The sequence below is a fragment of the Mytilus edulis genome, chromosome 6 (assembly GCF_963676685.1).
Source record: "Mytilus edulis chromosome 6, xbMytEdul2.2, whole genome shotgun sequence".
NCBI lineage: Eukaryota > Metazoa > Mollusca > Bivalvia > Mytilida > Mytilidae > Mytilus > Mytilus edulis.
In genome coordinates this window covers 78,659,059-78,686,807 of record NC_092349.1, presented here as the reverse complement: position 1 = coordinate 78,686,807, position 27,749 = coordinate 78,659,059, and the positions used below count along the sequence as shown (strand labels likewise).

At 31.4% G+C, this 27,749-nt stretch overlaps 1 protein-coding gene across 1 annotated transcript; it reads left to right on the top strand.

The window, feature by feature from the left end:
• The first annotated feature begins 333 nt into the window (after positions 1–333).
• LOC139528523 (uncharacterized) lies at positions 334–26,789 on the top strand. The gene is made up of 12 exons (XM_071324545.1): positions 334–428; positions 1,541–1,668; positions 7,563–7,677; positions 9,574–9,689; positions 11,069–11,142; positions 13,249–13,554; positions 14,285–14,569; positions 22,127–22,432; positions 24,068–24,567; positions 24,850–24,984; positions 25,376–25,470; positions 26,326–26,789. Exons 1-12 carry the CDS (start codon positions 390–392, stop codon positions 26,381–26,383), a joined length of 2,157 nt encoding a protein of 718 aa, XP_071180646.1. The 5' UTR covers positions 334–389; the 3' UTR covers positions 26,384–26,789.
• Positions 26,790–27,749: the final 960 nt, after the last annotated feature.

Here is a 27,749-nt window from a genome sequence, read left to right as displayed (position 1 = left end):
TTACGTTCACTTTCTGCCGACCTAAACAAAATTATAGTAAATTAATAACTACACTGGTAAAGACAGAAAGTAGTAGCTTCCATTGGTGCCAAACTCTTTCTTTTGGATTTAAGTTGCTTTAGTAAGGGTTCCACCTAGCTTTAGTTATCAGGGTAAAAACTAAAAAGTGGAGTAAATTGATGTTAGATGATCACAAAAAATATTGTTTCTGACGCTGTATGCTTATGTTTTTGCTTTACACTTGTATTTTGTAGTCAGTGTAGTAATCTAAACTCGTGTTCAGGCACATTGTAGTCTATAATAATATGTCACCCTATACATTTTGTTTATTATAGGTGATGATCATGATGATATAATCTCTTTATGATGTCAATTTTTCAAGTCTTCGAATGGATGTAATGCCATTACTTATTCTGATCATATTATGGGTATGACATTACATTTTTTATCCTATAAGACAAACAAAAGTAATGCATTATATGGGGAATTGATATCAGTAAATTTAAAGAAACAACAAGACAATATCATGACGACTTAACCGACGAAATGATAAAAAAAAGAAATCAAATTTTTACAAAAAAAACCCCAACCAAACGAAGGACCAAATACAGTTCCTAATCCGCTAATGACAACCGTCGTCTATTCGTTTGATGCGTTTTAGCTTTTGATTTTTACCATTTGATTAACGACTTTCCATTTGAATTTTGAATTACCCTCGGAGTTCAGTATTTTTGTGATTTTACTTCTTACTCTTATCATACATACATCGTTGAAAAGTCATATATCATGATATAACATTGTTTCAAATCCTGGTTGACAACAAAAACAATACAACTATTACATTAGCAATTGCAAAACCAACGATAAAACTATTAACCTTCAACCACTACTAGAAAAACTGACGCTAACAATGAAAAGATGACTGAATTAAAAAATATGTCTGGGTGCGTTATGAGATTCATATATTAATTCAAAAATTGAGAAAATAGCAAAAAAAAAAAAAAAAGAGTGATGAAAACAGGTTGTAAGAGGGCGAGGATGCGTCTCACTTACAATAAAAGCGAGAAAGAAAAATATCATGGTAAAAATGATGCTGACAAATAAATGATAAATGATATGGATGTTAAAATTAGTTCCCATTGACACTATATAATCGTATATCGACATCACTACTAGTATCGATAAAAAAGAGGATACTTAAAAATATATATCGTTATATCAAGGTCGGCTTACACTTTTTTTATATTGAGTTAGGTATTGTTACCAACTGCCATTGTTTTTAACGAATTTAATTTTTTGTTTTATAAATATATAAGCATTTCTGGATATTTTGTATAGAATTAATGTTTTTAACGAATTTAATTTTTTGTTTTATAAATATATAAGCATTTCTGGATATTTTGTATAGAATTAATTGAAAGATTTTACCTTTTCATATTCTCCAAATATTTTGCTCTGCAATGTCACTTGAACGTAACAAATGTACAGCAACAAAGATTTAAATGGAAATATATTGTTTTCATTCAATAACAATTTTCAGGGTAGCATTGCTTTCCTCACCGTCAACGGAAATGACATGGAATTAATTGAACTGAAAATTATGAATTCAAGATGCCAAGGAAACAGCTGTAACAACTATAGATTTAAAATATGTCATGCAGGAAGGGGGTGAGTAAAACTATTGCAAACTAGGCCTAAGTAAATGACGCCTGCTCTAATTGTCAAATATGTACCTTCATATAAATGTTTGATTTTGATTGATGGCTTCTAAGTAAAAGATATTACATAATATGACAAGTTAATCAGATATGTATACATATTTAGAAATATGAAATGCATACATTTTTGTTTTAAAAACTTAACCGACCTAATTAATTGAATGTGTGTAAGGTTTTCCCTGGTATACTAGCTTCTTTTTTTTAAAACAATGGATAACCACACAAAAGACTGAATCCGGTTATCAAAACATGAAATGTTGCTTTCAATATGCAAATAGAATTATTTCTTATGTTGAAAGAAAATCATTGCATTTTCTTGTCTTTCAAAAACCGAAAAGATTTAGTATGAACATTTTTTCCTCAATATCTTTATGCCAAGCCTTACGGATCTTTTTCGAGGGTGTATTTACGCACAATTTATGACAAAACTCTGTAAAACTGTCAAAATTACATTCAATTGATAAATTCAGTAACACTTACCGTTATCTTAATGATATTGTTTCGTTAAAAATACTGCCGAAATTTACCCCAAAAACCTTATTTAATTGAAATAATTTTAAAACGGTAATAACTCACTCAATATCTGTCCTTCCTAGATTTAAATAGGTTTGGTTTTGAAGTTTGGTTGTAAATTTATTTATTTCAATTTATTTCAAACGGGATAACACTTCCCCACTTTAACGATGATGTTGTTAACCGTGGTAGGTATACTGATTTGTTTACCAGTTAATCAAAAGGAAAATTAATATTATTGTTATCAACGTATATTCATTCATAGACCTACAATCAGTCGATACCTGTATCTTGGCATTTCACAAGGCCATGTTTCTCACTGACTGCTTACATGTATGACGTCTTTACTCTAAATGCTTTGAATGTTCGTTGTGTACTGATTGATAATTTAGTCATAGATGCATGATTTTTATTAGTTGTTAGTAATTTTGAACTAGCTGTCAGTAACTGCGAGTACTCTCAGACCTATACTTTTTTTGTTAAATATACAAGTACCCGGCCACATCCACGTGTTTTTGTTAGATGCATTTCTATTTGTATTCATCTGATGAGTTTAGCATTTTTATCTGATTTGTATGGTTCGTTCTTATATTGTATTTTTACATCACTGTCCCCGGTTTGGGGAGACTTAGGATCCCGCTAGCATTTATGACTCGCCACATTATGTATCTTTGTGTCTGTCCAAAGTCACGAGCCTGTAATTCTGTGGTTGTCGTTTGCTGATGTGCTACATATTAGTTTTCCTTTTTTTGGTGTACACAAATAAGACCGTTAGTTTTCTCGTTTGAATTGTTTTACCTTTGATATTTCGGGCCTTTTTATAGCAGACTATGCGGAATGGGCTTTGTTCATTGTTGAAAGCCGTACGACGACCTATAGTTTTTAATTTTTGTGTCATTATGTGGCAATATTTGTAACAGCAGATAAAATTTCTTAAGTCTAAGTGATGTAAAATCCACCGAGAATCAATTATATCGTCATATGTTTCATCACATGTTTTAAATCTTCGAAAGTCACTATGTAGGTAATGAGATAGCGTCTAGATTAGTTAGATAATCATGAAAAGATGATACGTTTTATTGAGCCCGTGCCTTGAAAATTGTTTATTTATATCATGTTATAATTTGAGTCACTGCTTATGCCCTTGCATATCATAAAATGGGCATCTGATGCAGAAAGAGATTGTTTGTATTTTTATTATCACTTGTTCGATTCCCCTGCTGTTTGACTGATAGTCACCAAGGTAATCACCAGCCTAGTAGCAAGAAGTTTGTTATCCTTAACAGCATAATAACATAAAAGTATGTTTGCATTGATATTGTCAACATCTTGATGTAGACTGTATCATGTTATTATTGTGTTTGTATTAAAGGAGTAGGTTCAGTAAGCCCCCTTTTTGGCCCCAAAATATAGCAGTTTTACAAAATTGTTAAAATGTAAACCTTTAGTTATTTATTAGACAGTAGAATGCTTCTGCTACATAAATGTGGGCTGTTTTTGACAATACAATGCACATATATCGGGTACTAGCACCATTAAGTCATGCTAAATTACTGAAATCCTTATAATTCTAGCATTTTAGTTAAATTTTAGACGGTTATCGTGTAAAACGAAAGTGGCCGCATTCGTGTTTATCCTTAATATTGAAATGTAAGTTGTATTTTATGATAATACATAACATATATAAAGGTTGAGGATGAACACGGATGCGGCCACTTTCATTTTGACCAAAAACCATCTGAAAAGTGACGTTTTTCGTCATATTAGGTAGATTTTTCATATTTGAGCTTGAATCGGATCGTTTTTAATGACTAAATCTGTTAAAATCTTTCACATAAACTAATTAATTCAAATGAAATAGACACTTAAGTGTTTAAAAAGTGGTCAAAATCTTTCGTCAGATAAACCTGAAATTTGAGGCCAAAATCGGTCCTTACCGGACCTACTCCTTTGTAATTGTAGACAATAATATGTCAGGAACATGACAGTTCTTGTCCATTCGTTTTTGATGCGTTTTGTTATTTGATTTTGCCATGTGATTATGGACTTTCAGAATTGATTTTTCTCCAAGTTCAGTATTTTTGGGATTTTACTTTTTGTTAATATTGTATAACAAGTCTATACTTTTGTCGTAACTTTGATCGCATCGTAGACATCGCGATGAATACGATGTCATAACGAAATTACATACGTCTCGATGGTAATGATGTCAACGATGAAAAATTGTATATGAGAGTTTTTAGAATGTTAAATATGTTGACATGATTTCGTGGTAACATTGTACATATCGCAAGTTACTGCAATAGCGGGCCAATATCGTTACCAAATCGTTCATATCGTAGACATCTCTATGTTAATAATATCATCGTTTATATTGTTGACCGATTTAATACCTTTGTGTTTACATCGTTTAAATCTTCAACGTCGCGGTTTTAATGATTTCAACGATGTAAACGATTGCATTGATAATATATAAAGTAAGTAAGTTAGTAAGTAAGTAAGTAAGTAATTAGTTTATTACAGTGTCACAATCTAACAGTATACATAGTATATTATACATCAGATAAAAACATCATAAAACATATTAGATTCCTGCCTTAAAAGACATATGAGACACTTTTACCTCATGCTCATTAAATGCATACACAATTTAAAACATTTAAAAAAAATAAAAAAAATTTAAAAATACAAAACAAGAACTTCGTAGATCAAAAAAAAATTCGATTAAAAGAACAAAAAAGGTAGAATTAATTTAAAAATCTTAAATAATATGCTAATAAATAATAATTAAAAATTTAAGTTTTTTAAAAGTTATAAATTTATCTTTCTCCTCTTAAACATTAAATGCAATGTTTTAGCTAATAAAAATTGAATTTCATCACAGCTCATAATATAATTAAATTTCTCTTCTACACTGAAGATAATAAAAACATAGTTTGATAAAAAGGGTGAATTTAAAAGTTCCTCTCTCAAGTCGGAATAAAAATTACAGTTCATTAAAAAATGTTGTTCAGTTTCAATCGTATTTTCATCACAAAACTGACAAATTCTTTCATTTAAAGGTGTAACTGGCTTGGTGTAGCGTCCTGTTTCAATGGCGAGTGGTAAGGAGCCACAACGAAAGTTTGATAAAGTTCTACGGTAGTCTCTAAACTTGACGGATTTCACATAACTGCTTGGCTGAAGATAACTTTTATACTGTCTGAACGTCCTAAGTTTATTTCCATTTTCACAGTTTCGATCGTTATGCACATCGCGTAGCCAATTTTCAGCATCCACAGTGTTAACTTGTCCTTTACAATATTAACTTTTTGTCGGATTGTCATATTTTGAGCGTTTATCAAAGAACTGAAGTCATTTGTTTTAATAAATTTCAGTACACGGGAATTCCACGAGCGCTGTTTTGATTTACTCGATTCATGTATCTTTTTAACGAGCCTATTTCCATCTAAATTTGTAACTTTAAAATACAGTCTCAAAATTTCGATATTTTGTTTAGTTTTTACTGTAGACCATCCCATGTCTCCACGTATAGCTAGGTTTGAAGAGTTCTTGAAAGCACCTAGGTAGTATCGGCATGCTTTGTTTTGAACAGTTTCTAATTGTTTGTGTTCTGATATGCCCCAAATACTCGCTCCATACAATAAAACAGGCTGTACAAGGCTTTCATATAGTTTTGTAAATATGTCATATTCCATTTGTCACGTGAAATGAACTTTGTATAAAGTGGGGAGAGTGCTCTACTTGCCGACTTTCTTATTTACCTTACTGTAAATTTCCAATTTAGATGTTCATCAAGCCACAATCCTAAATATCGGTATTTACTGCAATAATCAATAGTTGTGTCTCCAAAAAGAAAGACAAAGTTCGATCGAGGGGTTGCGGGACAACGAAAATGTATTATTTTTGTCTTTTCAAAATTTAAACTTAATCTCCACTTTGAACACCAGTTGTTGACTACATTTAACATCATTTGAAGGGATTTTTTATCTGGTGCTAGTAAAACAATGTCGTCAGCGTATAACAGGACAGACAAAATGCACGACTCATTGATCGGGATACCAAGATTCAGATTGTTTATTTCATCGACAAGATCGTTTACATACACAGAGAATAATGTCAGATGGTGATATTTTGCAGCCTTGTTTTACACCCATATTAACGCCAAACATATCGGTCATATGGCCGTTTACTTTAACAGCATAGCGGACATCTACATATAGCGACTGTAGTCCTTTAAGAAACTGTCCATATATGCCTATTGACATCAGTTTAAACCACATCATCTCTCTATTTACAGAATCAAAGGCTTTTTTGGCATCGATGAAACAAGCAAACGTTGATAGTCTTTCTATTTTTTTTCTATTATTTATAATACTTGTTAGAGAATATAAATGTTCGATGCAACCACGATCTTTTCTAAAGCCGTTTTGTTCATCGGCTAAGATGTTATTTTCTTCTAACCAGGATGATAAACGTGTGTTAAGAATATCTGCATATATCTTGCAGGGAATTGACATCAGAGCTATCCCTCGATAGCCTAAAGGATCACGATAATCTTTGTCTGGTTTTAATATTGGATTAATGAGTATGTTGTTCCATGTTGCAGGCACAACTCCATTGTCAAATGCATACTTTATGATCTTGAATAGAATATTCACACACGAGTTGTTACGAAGAAATTCGGCACATATTTGGTCGAGCCCACCGGCTTTATTAAGTTTTGCTCGATAAACAGCCTTCTCAACGTCATCATACGAAATATCATTATTTAAGATTTCTGATTCCTTTCCTGAAAGGTTCATTATTTCATTTTCTAGTTGATGTTGGACAGTACACAGAAAGTCTTCGTCGTACTTACAGTCAGTATAAATAAAGAAACTAAAAAAACTGAAAAATGAAGGGTCTATATGCACTCTTAACCTTTCGTACGTTTTTACATTGGCACTCTTTTCTTTAAGCGATTGGATTTTTTAGCATTTTCAATATAGCATTATGTAATACAATTATGAAAAGAACAGTAAGGTGTTTTAATGGCAGTACATGCATAAAACCAGAGGATTTCGAATATCTGGCAAAAACAAGAAGAGGGAACATCCTTAACCTCTATATTTCATTCAATTAAGATATGATTCCTGTGGATATCATCGACCGTTTAGCGGTTCTTGATTATTAACTATACATTTTTATCAGAAACATGTCACAATAACCGTGTGAATCTGCTATTTTAGATAGTTTGAAGCAATAATAAAACAGTCTTTCCTGGTCTGTATAGGTTGTTTGGACAGTTGAAAACACTCGTGCCATCTTGTACTGTTGATGCTTTTACAGGTTCACAAACGAGAATTGTCTACAAGTATTAGATTACACAAGTGAGGTCGATACCTTTTACCTCAATTTCGCCACAACAAGGAATATGACGTATTTTGGAATACCTCAAGACACAGTGAGTATCCCAAAAACTGAAAGTTTGTTTTTTCATGTTATTTGATGTCGTAACTCGAACTGTAAAAGTTTATAAGTACCGACTGTTACATATGTGTGCATACCTTTTGTAATTTTTTTTTATGTTCATCTGTTTAAGAATAAGATGTTTGTTTCATCTAGTCTCTTGTCTGAATTTGAGTTTATTTAAGGATTGTTATACAATTTGAGTGCAATTACACCGTTGATTTAAGACGTGCATTCTTAGTTATTCTGTTAATGTCGCAATGAAGTTAATTTGAAGAGACTATAATGTAATCAATCGGTGTCACATGTGTATCACGATCTGCGTACCCAAACAGTGAACCTGTATCTTCTAAAGTTATTAAAATATACATAATAACCTTTATTACACGACTGTGAACATTGATAGCAAAGCATTTTAAACACTTATATAAAATGTTTTCAATCAAGATACATATAAAATAAATGGATAATGTGTCCATGGGACACAAATGATGGCCTCGCTTGCATATAACGTTATAAAGGAGCAAAACTCGAGAAGTTAAAATGACTGCTCACAAATTCAAACTTGATTTGTTTCATGTTGTAATAAGCATTGCGTATACGTTTCATAATTTGGTTGAGGCAAACTATATTAAAGAACATCAACCAATTTTGGGTCGTACGAACGGTCGGACAAACATACGTACTTATGGACGGGCAAGGGTAACACTTAATGCCCCTTCCGATGATTTGTTCCAACATAAAAACAAGTGTTGCAAAGAAGCTGAAAGCTTCTCAATAGTGAGATAACTATAGCGCTTCAATGTCACCAATAGGGGTAACAGAATCGAAGAATTTTCATCAATGAAAAACTAACGGCCTAAGGAATTTTCAAAAAAAATAATATATGACGAAAACCACCGAACTACATGCTCCTAAATTGGGACAGGCACATGCAAAATGTGGAAGGGCTAACTAAATATGCTGACGCAAAATCCTCTCTTAACTTGAGACAGTGGTTTAACAATACTAAATAAGAACACAATATAAAAATAAGTTGAAAAGAGCTTAACTCATCAGATCGATACAAACCATAAAACATCTAACGAAGACAAGGACCGGACGTGGAAGCGTATTTATATATCCCAAAACAAGGAGACACTAAGTAAAGATCTTACAGTACTCACAGTTACTGCCAGTTAGTTCAAAGGCCATAACCTCTAACAAAGAAATCACGACTAAAATATCATGCAATGAATTCATAGGAAAATCTTCATAACAGGCAATCAAACACACGACCTTGGGTATGTTGTGTATTGTTAAACTATAGGTTATATTGGCAGTGTCTTTTAGCATATATTCCGTGGAATGCCAGTCCTTTTTCATTATATATTTTATTGAATATTACATTCAGACCTACTTAAGCATATATTTTGCAGAATGCTAGACTTACTTTTAACGAAATGTGTTATTGTTAGTATCAACAGGAATTGTCACTGATCGTATTAATTATTATCAATCACAATATTATCTGATTTCTTAACTTTGCAATACTTAAAATACGACAATAAAAAGAAACAACAAAAAGCCTACACATTCTTCATATGTGTATTTCTAATACCATCATTTCAAATTGTACTTCAGTATTGCTAAATTAAATATTTACTGAACTAAATACTAAAATAGTACAATAAATCATAATTTTTTATACAGTTGAAAGTTAAAATATCTTTTTTTTTAATCAAGGTGAACATCTTTTTATTTTGCAATAGCTTAATATCAATGGTAAGCATGTATAGTTATCTTATATTTTCAATAATTTGAAGTTTTACATGAAACGTTTGCTTTAATAGAAATTATTAATTTGAAAGTGAACAGCGTATGCTATTGAAATTGATACTGTTTTTTCCAGCTTCCTGTCATTTTTATAATGTATATCAAGAAGAACAAAGAGGAAATGTTGTTCAACTCATCCAGACATCAGAATGGAACTTCCTTGTCATTGTATTTTCACCAAAACAACCGGAGGTATTTCTTTATTAAACTATTTTCCAAGGCACTTTAATCAAACAAAATAATATAAGGAAATTGTAAGATAAATATAAACCCATTTATATATGTCCACTTTTGAAAAAAAGGAAATACTTTTATATTTGATTTCTAGATGTAATGATCTTTTTTTCTTATACAACTATGATACTGGATGTCTATACTGTACGAGTTTTGTCAAAGCTAAATAGTTCTTTCTCCACACTTTCATTGGATTATAATATAGGATTCATCTCGTTATTACAGAATCAAATATGATTGCGACAATGTTTCAGATTATGTTGTTGTAAAATAATTGTTATTAATATTATCTTCGTAGCACTATATTTAAATTGTTTCATTGATTTGAACTCAATCTATCAGCAAATATCAGCAAATCTAGCATTCCAGAAGTTGGGACATTACAAAGTTAAAAGTATCATGGTCTATCTCCATCAGAAATTAAGAAAAACATTTTTGAACAACAATGTTTGTTTAGTAATTAGACCAATTGGTGGCCTTCGGCTGTTGTCTGCTCTATGGTCGGGTTGTTATCGCTTTGACACATTCCCCATTTCCATTCTCAATTGTTTTGTAGTGAAGTGTTCTCTCTTTAGAAAAGGGCACGCTTTATTCTTTTAAATTACTTGTCTAAAAAGAAAAAGCAAAATAAACAATCGAAAAAAGAGTTACCCTTCATGTACCTTAATTCGATTACTATACATCTTTTTATGTCTCGGCTAAATATTTATGAGTTATTATTGATATTACGCTTTTAAACTAAAATTTGAATTTTAATATTTATACTACTACAACCAAATGGGACATAAATCATTTAAGGATTAACATAACGATTTGTCATTTCGAGGTATTTAAAGATGCCTATTCGGATAGGGTATTGCTAATTTTTGAATACCGAATGTGACCTATAGCTGTTAGCTTCTATGTCATTATGTCTCTGGTGAGGAGCATTCTAATTGGCAATTATAACGCTGTGATATTGTCTTGTGTTTGGAATTATCATCATGCATCGTACATTCTCTTTTGCTTTTATTCAAACAAAATGTTTAAATCCGTTTTGCTGGTTAAACAGTTAGAAAATATGAGTATAAACAGTCATTTATATAAAATAAAAACTTTACATAAAAAGAATCACACTTCAAGGAAACGACAAGCTAGCTTACAAGATTCCACGAGGAAAGCAGATTTTAAAACTAACAAGACTAAAATGTTTGACTTATAAAACAATTGAAATAATCTTTTTATTATTCATTTTGGTTGGTACATTTTGTATATTTATTACATGTTTGTGTTTGTGATATATCAAACTATTCATGCACACAATTATGTTGACGAATACATATTTTGTTTCTTTACAGCTTTGTTGATATCGAATTAACATCGAAATGCGTTCATGCATCAACGTGTACGGGTTTCATGTGTAAAAGATGCTGTAAGTTATTTAGATTTGATATTTAAGTGCGAGACTCAATATTTTAAATCAATTCATATATATTTCAAATACAACATAGCGTTTTCTTTAATGTATTTAGAAGAAAAGTCTGTATTACACTTTAAAAAAATGATTGTAATTGTAAGATATCATTTGAAAGAAGACTACATGGGGTGAAATTTTTCAAATTTCAAGGCCTATTTATGACAGTCCTTAAAATACACTTTGTTATCTGAAGGTGCAATGGGCTGTCCAAACGTCCTGAAGCAAATGAATGTGTTGCGTTTATAACTTTGTGATTTGAAATTGAGTAAAGAAAACAAAATTTGATCGAAAACATTAATGAAGTTTTAACAGGATTTGTTTTACAAATTACCAATCTTTAACATGTATAAATGAATATTATGCATGCTAGGTTTTTTTCCAACTGTCAAATTTTTTTGTGTACAGGTAATATCGAAATGTTATACGGGGTCAAATAAATTGTGGTACCAGTATGGTATAAAGAGTTTTAATTCAAAGTGGTATTTTTCTGTAAATTGTATTATAAGTTATTAAAACAGATGAGGAATATATGGTATTGTTTTGAATTTTATATAACCTACTAAAAATAAACATAAGAATTGTAGTATAAATTCGAATTAAAGACATTTACTACACTTTGCTAGTGAAAATCAGAGTTACAGTGTAGTTGATGTGTTAATATTAAGATAGAAAAATTGTATCTAGTACCATTTTTCTAGGTACATGCATATATTTTTAGATAAGCAAATTAAATGATGTTACGATTTAACTAGATTTGGACCTGAATAAAAAGTGTTTTAGTTTTACCTCCTCGCGCTTATGAAAACCTACCGGAATATCACAACGTCTATAATTTTATGACGATTTATTCACGTAGACGATGTTGTACTGATTTAAACACTATATAAATTTGTTACGTTATCACATGAAGTTTGTTTGTAAAATGAAATTGGACACCGTAAAACGAACTATCTCAGAACTAAATATTATTTCGACGCTTCAGGTTTCAAACCAGTAATGGCAGAACATATTGATAATTCTATTATAATGCCAATATCTTATTGTTCTATATTATGATTTTGAAAATATTCTGAACGACAAAACTATTTTATATCTCTTCCTGTCTGACGCTTACATTCTGACGTCTAACATGCGATTCAACATGTGAGGTTGAAATTATCTCTTCGTAAATTTTACGGACGCCATCACAAGTTGGTTGACCGTTATGGAATAACCGTTTCACAAATGATATCGGATATGTTCCTTACGTCTTAACTACAATCTCCTTCCCTTTCATAAATGTGACCTACCGAAATATACTATTTACCGGATTTGTTATCTCATAAGCAACACGACGGGTGCCACATGTGGAGCAGGATCTGCTTACCCTTCCGGAGCACCTGAGATCATCCCTAGTTTTTGGTAGGGTTCGTATTGTTTGTTCATTAGATTTCTATGTTGTGTAAAGTGTACTATTGTTTGTCTGTTTGTCCTTTTCATTTTTAGCCATGGCGTTGTCAGTTTATTTTCGATTTATGAGTTTGACTGTCCCGCTGGTATCTTTCGTCCTTCTTTGATATATGTTTTTTGTGCTTCTTTGTTAAAAATTTGTATGTTTTTGTTGTTATTGATAATGTGACACGGTGATTACTGTTGTACACCAATTTTGACAGTTTTACCTTTAAGGTCTTTTTTGTTCACGCATCGTTGTAAATATCATGAAACTTGATGCGAATGTCATATAAGTGAGAGGTTAAGCGCTAAACAACCAGGTTTAAAAATTTGAAAATGCCTGTACCAATTCAATAATTGTCCATTCATTGGATATGTTTTATCATTTGATTTTGCCATTTGATTAGGGACTTTCCGTTTTGAATTTTCATCAAAGTTCCATGTTCATGGTGATTTTACTTTTATACATATGTGTCAAACATATTAATGTCAATTAATGCAAATGTCATTATTAGTCAGTTAAAATATAAACTACAAATTTGATCTTGAATATTCTTACAGTACTATATGTGGTATACACAATAGGTGTACGCTTTTATCTTTGTATTTAATTAATTCTCTGATTTACAGATCCTCGAGCTCCTACTGTAACAGTTCCTCATTCTTGGACAGGTGCAATTGGAGAAATAATTTCAATTCCTTGCAATATTTCACAACTGGATAACTATACAAGTATTCAATGGTTAAAACACAATGGAAGTGTAAATAACACAATTCCGATTCTTGGCAGTCACAGATTCAGCGGTGGGACATTCAAATCACCAGGTCTTAAAATAGTTTCAGCACAACAGCAAGACGAAGGAAATTATTCATGCCACGCAAAAAACTTTAAGAAGGAGGGATCTAGTCATTCTGTTTGTTTGAGAATTTTTGAACGTAAATATTTATCATTATTTTATTATGCAAGTGTTATTTTCATTGGATTTTAGTTTTTTTTAGCAGAGGTTACATTCTATTATATACTTTTTGTGTGCATTTCAAAAGTAATATAACCATAGTGCGACTTTACGTGTACATATACATCATTAATATCCTAACGAGTATGTGTAAAACAAATTTTTGATTGTTTAACCCTTCATGCTACCATTGGCCATGTGAAATTTTAAAATTGTTTGTATATACATTGAACGACAAATATATGTGACGTATAAAATTTTCTGACTTCATACACGTGAATCAATGAATGTCTTTGTAGATAGATGTTTTTGTATTCTGTTAAATTGTTCCTTTTAAAATTGTTACACGATGATGACTGATGTACCCAATATTTATTATGTCTGTTTAGTTTCAGTTCACGCATCATTTTTATATAACGGAATTGATGAGACATTCATCAAAGTGAGAGGTTTAACGCTATAAAACCAGGTTTAATCCACCGTTTTCTACATTCGAAAATAAAACAGAAGTTTTTGTTATTTTTTCATCCGGAGAAAAATATTTCATTGTGATATATTATTCATTGCCTTGAAATTCTATCTGGGAAGTTAAAATATTGAATAGTTAATCAAAAAAGATATATAAATATGCAAATATTATATGGACTAATAATATTGTATTTATGGGAATAGTAATGACTGTTTATCAGATGTAAGCTTTTTATTCACAGATCCAAGTGTAAACATTACTTACATTGATCCTGTAGTAGAGGGAACAAACGTCACCATCCAGTGTTATGTTTCGCCGTCGTCTAAAGTAATTAATATCACTTGGGACAGGAATAACGGTACATTAGATATTCAAGGTAATGATCGTTATGATGGTGGAACTATTTCCTCACCATCCTTGGAGATATACTTCGTTCAGGAAAACGACGATGGAAACTATACTTGCAAGGCAATAAATCCGGTAGGAATTGGTAAAAGTTTACCAATAAGATTGCAAGTTCTACCAGGCAAGTATTATGTACTTTATAATAGTATTTATAATATATATTTAAAAAGGCAAAGCGAAAATATTTGACTGATATTTTCTGCGGAGAACATGAGACTGACATCAATCGAAATCAAATATTTAAGGTGACCGATTTTATCCGCATTAGAAAGAAGATCACAATCTCATTACAAATTTGTATTACAATAATGATGGACGTACAAAAGAGAAAACTACAATTGTTCATACAAATTCAGGAGATTAATTAATTATAGACAATAGGCAGTGATAGCAATCAACTGAAATATTTTTTACTCTTTTTTTACTTCAAAAATAAGGTTTCAACGTTAAAATACGTTTATTTAAATTTGCAAATGACTGCCAATTGACACAAATATTCATTTAACTCATTTTTATTCTGAAATATTATTTTTTGAGTTGTTTTCAAATGATATATCTTTGTATAGAAAGGACAAACAATCGGAAAACCTTCTTAAAGAGATTTAAGAAAATGCCAATGCATAAAGTAAACTATTGATAAATGGTTGTTTATTATTGTTACTTTAAGGGGCACTAGTTGCCAAACTTATGTTCACCGATTTGACTCAAATTCTAAAATTTGATTTATAACAATGTATTTACTTATATGTAATATAAGTATTGTTTATACAAACAGAAAAGCCATTTCAGTTTACAAGTAATTAATTTTATGATAAAGATGCTGACATCATGGATGCAATTAATTAACATACACAGACCCCTTGTTATATCTTGAGGTTGATTAGTCTAACATTTGACACTTTGAAGTTACAATTGGAATCTCACTAGGAGGCACACTAATCTTTTCTTAATCAGATACATGTCACAAACAATCACTGTAGGACACGGCCGACACTCGGCTAACCGAGAGATTGGTCGGTTAATCTATATTGAGTATGCGGCTATATCGGCAATGGGTCTGTTAATCGGGTTGGCTAAAGTCTGTTAATCAGGTGTTATCGAGAAAATCATTGAAAACTCAGAATGTTTCATTGTATAACCTTTTAAATATATGTTTATCATAAAAAATATTTATGTCTGACAAAACTATTCAGTGTACTGAATCCAGTGGTGTAATTATTATTTTTCTAGCTTCTATGTACGATCTATAAAATGAAAAGGCAAATTACTCATCAGTAAATTTATACACATTTTACACACACAAAATGTACACAAAATGACACTTGGGTTGAATTTACTTGCATGCACTATTTTGAACATCGAAAAAAGACAGGCATTATGAGTGTTAACCAAATTGATATCATTTTGTGAAAAATCTACACGAAAATCTGTATTTTGGTGACATAAATCAATCTTTATTAAAAACCTGGTCTGTTAATGGGTCGGATGTATAAGACCCGGTCTGTTAATTAGTCTGTTAAGAGTTATGAATGACAATAAAAGTATAATTTTATTACTTTATGGTGTGTTCATTTGGTAGGCTCAAGACGAGCGGCTAAAATATACGGAAACAACACTTGAGCAATGGAACATAAAACATATACGGAAACAAAACATGAGCAATGGAATATAAAATATACGGAACAAAACACATGAACAATAACAATGTAGGCAATAGATATTGAAAATTGATAAAAATGGTTTCAAAAAGTGTTAAATTAAAGTAAAATTGATTTTATCCGAGAATGGTCGCATATATCATGTGGATTCTGTTTAATTGTCATGAATGACACCAATTTGTCATCTACATTGGTAACCAGTATATAAATCAGAGATTAACGTCGTAATGTAACTAAACATCAGTATATTGGGATGCCTAAATATAAAGAATAGAGAAAGAATAATGGGTAAGATAAATAAAATGTAGAGAAAAGTAACATAACCATTTAAAGAATACAGAAATAAACAACACCCCCCAATCCGTACCCTCATGGTATACACGAGAATCTGGATGGAGATACAGAAAACAAAATAAAAGATAAGGACAGTAGAGAGTGATGCATTGCTAAAAAAGAGAAGAAAACAAATTGTTTAAGAATAAAGACATGAAACCCCCCTGGGTGTTGAAACAGTAACGGATTGCGATGTACTCATATTGGTGACAAATGCTTGACGTTTACATGTGGATACCTGCAGTTCTCTTCTGCACATATGTAGAAAAGGAACTAAACGGAATAAAATGAATTAAATTTTAATACAACCAAATGTAGCTGCATTCGCTATTTTCCATTTACTTCTTTAGAATGATTTGTAAACAACAGATGATTAAGTAATACAAGAAAAAAAAAACAATTGGATGATGCTGAGGAATTAGGATTAAGGTGGTACCGAACACTTTCACTAAAATCAATGTGGTTCGTTTAATTTGGATAAAGTTTTGACAAAGTATTTAATTTGAACCTTTAACAGAAATATAAAAATTTCAAAAAATTTGAACCAATTTGTCAGAAAAATTAACTGGTTATATATCAGTTTGACAAACACCAATTTTGATCTTCGAGAAGCTTATTATTCCCTTTACAACACAACGTAATTAAAACGTATCACTGACTTTACAGAGTTATCTCCCTGTAGTGTTGGGTACCACCTAAACGTCCAGTGACAAATGTCATGTGCATATGAAAACGACAACACGTTATATATGTACCCTGTGTTGTATTAGAAAGACACGTTCAATCGGATTTGAGAACATGCTACTTTGAGCAGACACAAAAATTAAGGCTGATTGAAATCGTTAATAATAAATTCATGCATATTCCAGCGACCAACCCAGATCACGCTATATTGAAGTGACACACTCTTGAGTAAAATGCAAAGCAAGTCAAAATAAAAATGCTTTTACTGGAAGGATAGTGTTGCATCGTATTATTATTTTTTGTCGAGCCTTCGACTTTAGTCGAAAAAGCGAGACTAAGCGATCCTACATTCCGTCGTCGTCGGTGGCGTCCACAAATATTCACTCTGTGGTTAAAGTTTTTGAAATTTTAATAACTTTCTTGAACTATACTGGATTTCTAACAGCCTTGGACAGAAGTTTGTTTATGATCATATTAAGATAGTATCCAGAAGTAAATTTTGTAAAAATAAAATTCCATTTTTTCCGTATTTTACTTATAAATCATGGATTTAGTTTGTTCTGCGGGGAAACATTACATTCACTCTGTGGTTAAAGTTTTTAAAGTTTTAATAACTTTCTTAAACTATCCTTAGTTTGTACCAAACATGGACAGAAGTTTGTTTATGATCATAAGATAGTATCGAGAAGTAAATTTTGTAATTAAGTAAATCCATTTTTTTTTCCGTATTTTACTTTTGAATGGACTTAGTTTTTCTGCGGGGAAACATTACATTCACTCTGTGGTTAAAGTTTTAAAAAAATTTAATAACTTTCTTAAACTATCCTGGGTTTGTACCAAACTTGGACAGAAGCTTATTTATGATCATAAGATAGTATCCAGAAGTAAATATTGTAAAAAGATAACTCCATTTATTCTGTATTTTACTTTTAAATGGACTTAGATTTTCTTCCAGTTAACATTACATACAGTCTGCAGTTAAAGTTTTCAAAACATTTATTAGATTCATTCACTATCCTAAATTTTTACTAAACTTGGACAGAAGCTTCTTACAATCATAAGATAGTATCAAGAGGAATATTTTTATTGATTTTTTTCCTCATTTTTTGTTGATCCTGCGATTTACAGCAAAAGTAGGCGATACACTGGGTTCCGCGAAACCCTTACAATATTTTTTTTTACTCAAGAACATCTCATTTTTAACATTTTCAATGGGAAAATATAAAGGTAGCACAACTATTTTCGTGGCTAAATAACTCTTAACTGACACAATTTCAATTGTCCAACCCATTAACAGACTTTATTCACATAATTTTCACTAAAACTCACGTTATATTACAATTATGAAATATTTACTAATGCCAATTTATATTTAAGAACCAAAGTAGTATGTTGTGTCTTTTAAATGATATCTAAAATTGTTTGTTTCGCCTTTTATTAAAAAATTGCTATGCGTGTAATCATAAATACTACATACTTGCGCGACGCCTTTTACTTTTACTGAAAACTGCGCAGACTATGAAATGTTTTTAAAGGTGGAAAATGTTCTTTGATAGATATCATTTTGTCAGACACTTTTCTTTTTTTGATTTAATTCTTATAATATGCCAAAAATCTGTATATTTGATCGAGTTTAACATTAAATTGTGCGTTTTACTCTTAACAGACGTATAGCCAACCCGATTAACAGACCCACTGCCGATATAGCCGCATACTCAATATAGATTAACCGACCAATCTCTCGGTTAGCCGAGTGTCGGCCGTGTAGGAGAGGAAAGCAGGATATGATACCAGATCTCTTTAATACTGATTACACAATAAATAGTATATTATTTGAGGGTTAGTAGGTCAGTCTCCTCCCCCTGGATGTTAGATGTACCCAATCTGTGTGTAAAGCCAATTGCATGGTCTTTGTATAATCAGTTTCTTGGTTCATAGCAGCCTGACTAGTTGATGGAGTTTTACAGTGCTATTATTCAATTTACCTCCCACCTTCCCCTTCCTAACACCTTCAATTTTGTTTCATGACATGAGAAACAACTCAGCTTAAACCAGTGATATATATTTTTCTTTATTTCATTTGTTCCTTAATGGAATTTTATCACTGGTCATTTCTAAAATTTCATTCATCCCCAAGCATTTCGGGGACAAATTTTATCAAAGTTATTCCAGTGCCAGTTTGATAGACCCCTGCTACTTCCCTAGTACATGGGCTATCCCTCAGGCAGACCCTTGCACTACCTTGCTGCCGATGAGACGCCTAGTCTCATCACCTAAGTGTAGAACCCTCGCTTCACATTCCCCGGCTGGCGCATTGTCGGGCAGGCAGGTTCTTCCTTACACTGAAGGTTGCAAGCTGACTTGCTCAGGCAGGAACTCAAAATTCCGTTTGTATGCTGAGTGTTTCTCAAGGGCCAAAATTATATGATTTTTTAATAAATATTATTATTTATTCTAACTGTCTTTCTGCTTTAAGCCAGTATGATTTGCTGAGACTATGTTTTGGTTTACACACAGAAACCACTTATATTTGCCTTGTTTGCAGTTTGTTTTGGAGCAGTTATTTGGTCTTTTTTGCTCATTTATGTGGGCTAGCTATCAAATTACCATGCTGACTTTAATGGAGATTTGCTATATCAGGATCCCTTAACAGTTACACAAACAAAAGATTACACAACTTCCTACTAAAACTACAGAAATAATATTCCCACTATGAGACTACAAGAAATATATAATAAGAGTCTACAAGAAAATACAATAGAACATTACAAGAAACTACAATATGAGACCACAAGAAAATACAATATGAGATAGCAGAATACAAACACCTTTGAAGTTTTGTATAAATACAACATTTATCCAAATAATAATAAGTCTAAAATAAATAATTTTGACAGAGCATGGGGTCGATTATAATTATACACACACAGTTCATGCGTTATCCATCTCTAGCTAAGGGGTTAAATTAAAGTTTACATGAATACGGAATTAATGTGGTCGAATTATTTCCTTGCGAGTAAATATTACATTATCTATGTTTCTTCGCTTATAGTGACAAAATTGAACAATAATGGCAGCTAAAAGCGAATTATTATTTCACTATTTTACTTTCAATATTGATTGAACAATATATCATACATAAAATTATATTTTAGACTCGTACATGTCGTAGCTTATGTCCATTTAACAAAGTGAATACTAGTATTGTGAATTGCACTTCTGAGACAGTTCAATCTATCATGTCTATTGACTACGCGAGATAACTTTTGATAGCCATTTTACACGAAACCCATAGGTAAAACGAATAATAGCATGGATATAAAATAAAGATAAACTGCATGTATTAAAAAAATTATTTTCTGACCATTTAAGCTTTTTAAATTGTATGTATACAACATTCTACAATAGGAGGCTCGTATGATTTGCTTGTGTACTTTTTTTGCATCTTGTGTACAAATTTTTGCATTTTTATTTGATGTAAAAGTATTTTTTTTCGTGCAATTGTATGTCCCTAGTTAAACAAAAAAGAAAAGTAGAATAACAAAAATATCAAACTCAGAAGAAAATTCATCACGGAAAATATGTTATTTGCAAAGGCAACACTAGTTCGAAATTCATAAATCGATTTAGAAAAAAAACAAATCCTGGTTACAAACTAAAACTAAGAGAAACACATCAAATATAAGGGGAGAACTACGACACAACAGAAACACAACATTAAAATGTATCACACACAGAAACGAACTATCAAATAACAATTGCCATTTTCCTGACTTGGTACAAGACATTTCAATAAAGAAAATGGTGGTTGAACCTGGTTTTGAGGCATGCCAAACCTCCCACTTTTATGGCAATGTTTAAATCATATGAAACGAGTGACCGTTGAAAAATAATGTTATTCCAATTCTTGAACCAATGCATACAAACATCACAAACTTAGACTTCTATGCACGATTTTATCTTTTTTTTTCGAAAAGATTTCGTATAATGATCGTCAATTTTGTTTTCAATCAGTCAGTGTTGTTGTGAAAAAATGGCAGGTAAATAAAGTTTGTGTTTTGAAGCCGAAGTTTAACGTTTGTCAACAATCAACAAAAAAGCATGGATATTGAGCACGTGCACATGTACAATCAGATAAGAGTTTATTTTAAGGACATTCACACGTATTGCGCTCACCGGATTTTTTACGAGATGGGCCACACTGAGGTCACTTTGCATACGGAAAATATGTCGGGAAATTGCTTGGAAGGAAGCAATTAAAATACACTTCTTCTAAATATGAACAAATGTAAGAATTTTCTTCAGAAAAAAGTATATGTACATAAGTTTTATAATGAAAACTATCAATTGAGTTATAAAAAAACTGAACATTATTTTTTTCAATTTGAGGTTTTTTATGACTTTAAATATAACATTAAATGACAACATTACATGATAGGACTACTATACAAATAAATGGGAAAAATATAGGACAAATAGCAAAATTATAAATTCAAGCATATCAAACATTTGGAACACAGCTGTCATATTCCTGACCTGTAACAGTTACCGGTGTTTCCTTTAGTAGAAAATGGTGGATTTAATCTGGTTTTATAGCTTAGTAAATCTCTCACGTGTATGACAGTCATAACAAATCAATTTTATTGACAACAATGTGTGAGCATTTATACAAGTATCTCCCCTTATACAGCTACTATACATGTGTAACCTTAAAGCACATTTAAAATGGTAAATAGATAGGTTGTTTGTTAATAAAGAATTCTAATAAACAGTTCATTTGAGTAAATAGAAATAAGCAGATGCTGCAAAGTTAATAGGGGTCTAAGCCGTTAATGTCAACACTTTCATATATAAAGTGTGCAGTGGAACTGAAAGCCAAATCTTCATGACACTCACAGGATTACATTCGATAATATTTCATAGTATCACGTTATACATTTGTACCGGTTTTTGAGTTTCAGTTATTCTTTCCCTATAGTATGTCATTTCAACATTCTTAACAGATATACCCAAAGTGCATATATCGAGAATAGAAGCTGTAACCGTAGGAGAGAATGTCATTATCCCGTGTAATATCTCGTCTGTGTCTGAACTGACTAAAGTTGTTTGGTCTAAAGATAGCATTGAATTCAACTTGAATGCAAATCGTACCGAAGAAGATAATAGATTTAGTAAGGGAACACTACAAGATCCTTCGTTGACTATTTATTCGGTACAGATGACGGACGAAGGTAACTACACTTGTAATGCAACAAATGCTGCAGAACAAACTGGATGGAACAAGCCAGTTCATCTTACAGTATTTGGAGGTACGTACAATCTACGTAGTGATAATTTATATGAATTATCGTAAGTCTTGTACTACGACATTTCATAGGCTGAATGAAACAACGAAAACCGAAATAAATAGTTTTAGAACTGTAACCTAAGTATAAGTATATTTACATAGTTTATAATGTTTCTGTAACCAGTTTTAACAACTACTAGGTCGATGTCATAGCTGTTGGACGTTTTATCTCCAAAGTATAACAAGTTTGGTAGACATTAACTGTCATTGATATGTTTATTATCTGTTAAATTTCTGTTTATAAAACATGTAAAATGAAAACAAAATCAGCGATCAAAAGAATATTTAAAAACTTACTACTGTATCACTTTTATATTCTTTAAGATGTTATAAATTTAACATAACCGTTTATATAAGGATATCCAGTTTTAAATATTTTTACGGTATTCTTTACGTACAGCTTAAACTTCTTAACAAATTATTTGTATCTATAAAAGAAATTAGTATAATTTACCGGTAATACACAATCTGTTCATCGAAATCTGAAATGCCTCTGCATACACACAAAAACAGTAATTAATAATTAGAAACAAAAACGAAAAATCGTCTCTTTTGCTGCAAATTCTATTATTTTCCTAGCTAAAACTGAGGTATCTTAATCTAGAAAATAATAATTATGATAAAACAGATATCATATTCCACAGCTTTCTAATCATGGAGCTTTGCTGCTTTAAAGAATACAATTAAACCTGAAGTGTCAAGGGATAAATCAAAGTCATACTTCCATGATCACGAACGGCATCATTAGCTGTTCAACGTTATCGAATGTCTGTTTCACATCTGACGACAGCTATGTTCTTATTGTCCTACCTTAATCATGTCCTCTTCTAAAATGTGACCTACCGAATTATATCTAGTATCTGGCAAATACCTACATGAGCAACACGACGGATGTCACATCGGAATCAGGATATGTTAATCCTTCTGGATCACATGAGATCCTCCTCAGTTTTATTTGGGTTCGTGTTGCTCTTTCTTAAGCTGATTAAGGTTTTGTTACTGATACTTGTCTTTTGATCGTTTTTCGTTCTTTGTAATGGAATTTTCAGGATCATTTTCAACTTATTAGTATTTATTTTTCAATCTCTTTTATTGCTGTTTATATTAGATTTATATAAAAAAAGTTATAAGATTACACGTTATAACTATGATGCGTCCGAACCGCTTTTGGAAATAACCTTCACCAGGAACACCCAAAGCCGAATATTTGAAAGTCAAGTAATATAAGGACAGAAAACGTGGGAGAGCTATACACCAAAAAAAGATTCAAAAATAGCAAATCCCATTTTTGGCCGACTTTGTCTGACTTGAAATGCTAGTTGCATTATGACGTCGAAATTTATAAAAGGTCAAAATAAAAGTTAGTTTTGTTTATGTTTAGTGTTACAGTTCGAAAAAATAAAAGAACAAATTATACCAAATTCAAAGGAAAAAAAAACCGCAACAAAAACAACTGTTATATTGACTCGGTACATGCATTTCGAATTTTGAATGAAACAACACTGTTTTAACAGAGCGATAAATATAAGTCAATTGCTTTATTTCGTAGTTGTGAATATTTGAAATGTTCGTTACACTTTATTCTTCATTTATAAAGCTACAACAGAGAGTTTGCCTACAACGGATCTGATTTTCACTACGTCTGAATTATCAACGCCCTCTTCCGACATAATTTCAACTGATTTCATTTTTCCAACGTCTGATTTAACAACGCTCATTTCCGAAACAAAGCCCTCAACAATCGAAACAACAAATCCAAACACCGTGTCATCAAGTGTTCAAACAACCATTGCAACCAATTCAGCAAACGTGCCATCAACAATCGAAACAACAAAGCCGAGCACCGTGTCATCAAGTATTAAAACCACCATTGCAACCACTTCAACACACGTGCCATCAACAAAATATTCTTACAGCTCTTCAACAAGGAAACCGTTTGATACAGCTTCTTCAACATTGACTCCAACAAGGAAATCGACCACTGCACTATTTAGTTCAAAACCAACTAATACAGTAACGTCTACAGTAAGACCAACAACGAAACATATGTCAGTGTCTTCAAGTTACAACCTACCAAAACATACAACTGGGTCAAAAGTAAGTGAATTGCATACATAAATATTTTTAACTTACTATGTTTGTTTTTCTTTAGTTCATTTTTATATTCTTGCAATCTCACTACACAACTTCTAACAACTAAATCATTTCTGCATTTTGAATATTTATCTGTTAGAATTGTAACTGTGTTAGTCACTTTTCATTTATGTAGAATACATATTTATATAAGTATTATTTTCGTCACCTTGTTAAAAAAATATCAATATAATATACGATGTATATTTATATTCAATATTCTATGAGTTTTGCATATTTCAACAGCCACCAACACAAATTTCCTACAGCTCTTCAACAGCTAAAACGTCTACTACAACTTCTTCAACAGTGAAAATATCTACTAAAACTTCTTCCACAAGTTACTCTCCCGTCACATCGGCAAGTGCAGTTGGATCAACAGTAAGTGAATTGCATAATAAGAAAGACTCAGAAATACGACAAAAACCCACACCTGACACAAAGAACATAAGTTTAATATCTCTCAAAAAATTAAACTACAGCACTGAAAATGAACTTACAGCTTTATGTTATAAGGTTATAACTTTCAAGATCAGGTTATCTTGAAGTGAAATAAATAATTAATTGGGTGTGTACGTTTTTTTTATATATATGTCGATAAATATTACAGGAAACATATAAACTTACCATACTTAAAAAAATCTTCAAATTATTCTTGTACTTTAACGACATACTTTCTTTAGACTAAATCATATCTGAATATTCTGTGATATATTTATATTGATATATAACTTAAATACTCTTTGACTTACATTTTGTCTATCTTCAACAGGTGAATAGTGAGAATCTCAACGCTTGGGTAATAACAACAACAGTGATTTGTGTAGTGGAATTCATTGTCATTGTATTAGTGATATATATAATGTGGTAAGTTGTGTAGCTGAATGGTTTTGTGTTAAAAAATCAAAAATGTTTCTCGCTTGGTAATAAGTAGTTAAACGTTTGTTGTTACCTACTATAGTCTAGGATAATTTTGCATGTATATAAGACAAGGCGAAAGATACCAGAGGGACAGTCAAACTCATAAATCGAAAATAAACTGGCAACAAAATGGCTTAGAAATAAAAAGACAAACATACAAATAATAGTACGCAAGACACAACATAGAAAACTAAAGACTAAGGAATACGTAACATACCAAAAAAGGGTGCACCTGAAGGGTAAGCAGATCCTGCTCCACACTTGGCACCAATAAGTTGTGTAAATATACATTGTAATCAATGTGTGATACCAGTACTGTAGCACATGTTTGAATAGCCTGTATAACTTGATTTTCTTTATTTAAATTGAGTGCACAGGCGAATAATTGATAATTTGCTACTAATCAACTGAAGAAAAAAAAATTCACAGGAACGCCAATACTTAATTTTTTTATACTGATTTAATACGCCTGTACTAGTTGCATTTTTTTCTGTGAATAACATTTGCCAAGTGGTATTGTTTTGACAAGAACATGGCCAATTATAAAAAAAACCTAACATTTTATTAAATATTTCTTTCTAAATTCCTAAACTCTCGAACAAAAATCCAGGAATTTATCAATATTTAACTTTTTTGTTGTGTTTGTATTTAATGTGTGTTAAGAGAAAACGTTTGTCAACGTGTTTCATATGGTTAGCAAATAAACAAAAAATTGAACAAATAAACATGATTTGCTTCAAAGATAGCAATAAAATTTTGCAATCACTAATCATACTGATGAAAGTAACTTCTTTTCTAAAGGCTTCGAAAACAACGACGCTTAGCCATGCAGTATGAAAAGGAAGAAACAGCCTTTTAGGAAAGTAAAATATTGCTGCATGATTTAATCTGCTGCTTTAAGCAGATCCTTGAACAAACGTAAAAGTGGAAAGATCTACATTGTGACATTAACAGTTTGATGATTTTGTGAACTTTCTTTTTAGAAATTTGCTATTTGTTTTATGTGTGTCAATTTTTGCAAGTATTTTGTTATATTTTCTAAGTTATTATTTTTTTATTCAACATGTAAATTTATTTGAATGCATCTATACTATTAATAAAAAAGGGACAATAAAATAATATTAAAATGAACTTAGTGGTGCTCTATGCAATCCATTTCCTGTAATAAACTTCACCGAGACTCCCGACATATTTTTCAATGTAAACTCTTAAGTTTGGAAAGAAAAGAGGCTAAACACAATACCCAAAATGGCAAAGGCAGGTTTTAGATAGTTGGGTATTGGCTGCCAAATTCATTGTCACCGATTTGACAAGAGTTCTAATATTTGAGTTATAAAAAACTAAAACATATATCTAGATTATAAAAAAATCTAAAATATACAATTTAAAATTTTCAAGGCATAGATCAAGGCAACAGTAGTATACCGCTGTTCAAACTCATAAATCCATGGACAAAAAACAAAATCGGGGTAACAAACTAAAACTGAAGGAAACGCATAAATATAAGAGGAGAACAATGACACAACACTACAATGTAACTAACACACACAGAAACGGAGCAAGCATCAGACAAAATCCCACGATAATAACAAATATAACATCAAAACCAAATACATGAATTTGGGATAGACAAGTACCGTGACACGTCTTATCGCAATGTCAATTTACACTAAAAAATAAGAGAAAACAAACGACGCAACGTTAAATTGTAACACACACAGAAATGAACTATTATATAACAATGGCCATATTCCTGACTTGGTACAGGACATTTCCAAAGGAAAAAAATGGTGGGTTGAACCTGGTTTTGTGGCATGCCAAACCTCGCATTTTAATGGTAATGTTAAATATAACATAGAAATGACAACATAATATTACAGAACTACAATACAAATAAATAGGAAAACGTATTAGACAAAGAAACACATGATTAATGAATAACAAAACGCGCCTCGTCCACACAAGACTCACCAGTGACGCCCAGATATAAAAGATCGAAAGCGAAAAAAAGTACAAAGTTGTACAGCACTGAAGATCAAAAGTTGAAAAAGGTTGTGTCAAATACGGCTAAGTGTTTATGCTTGGGATAAGAACATCCTTATTATTTAGAACAATTAATGCTATTGCAAACAGTAAATTTTATCAAATGAATATAACAGATATACATAATGAAACTGAAGTATTAACTCATTACATAAAACAAACACGAATACATAATGAATGAC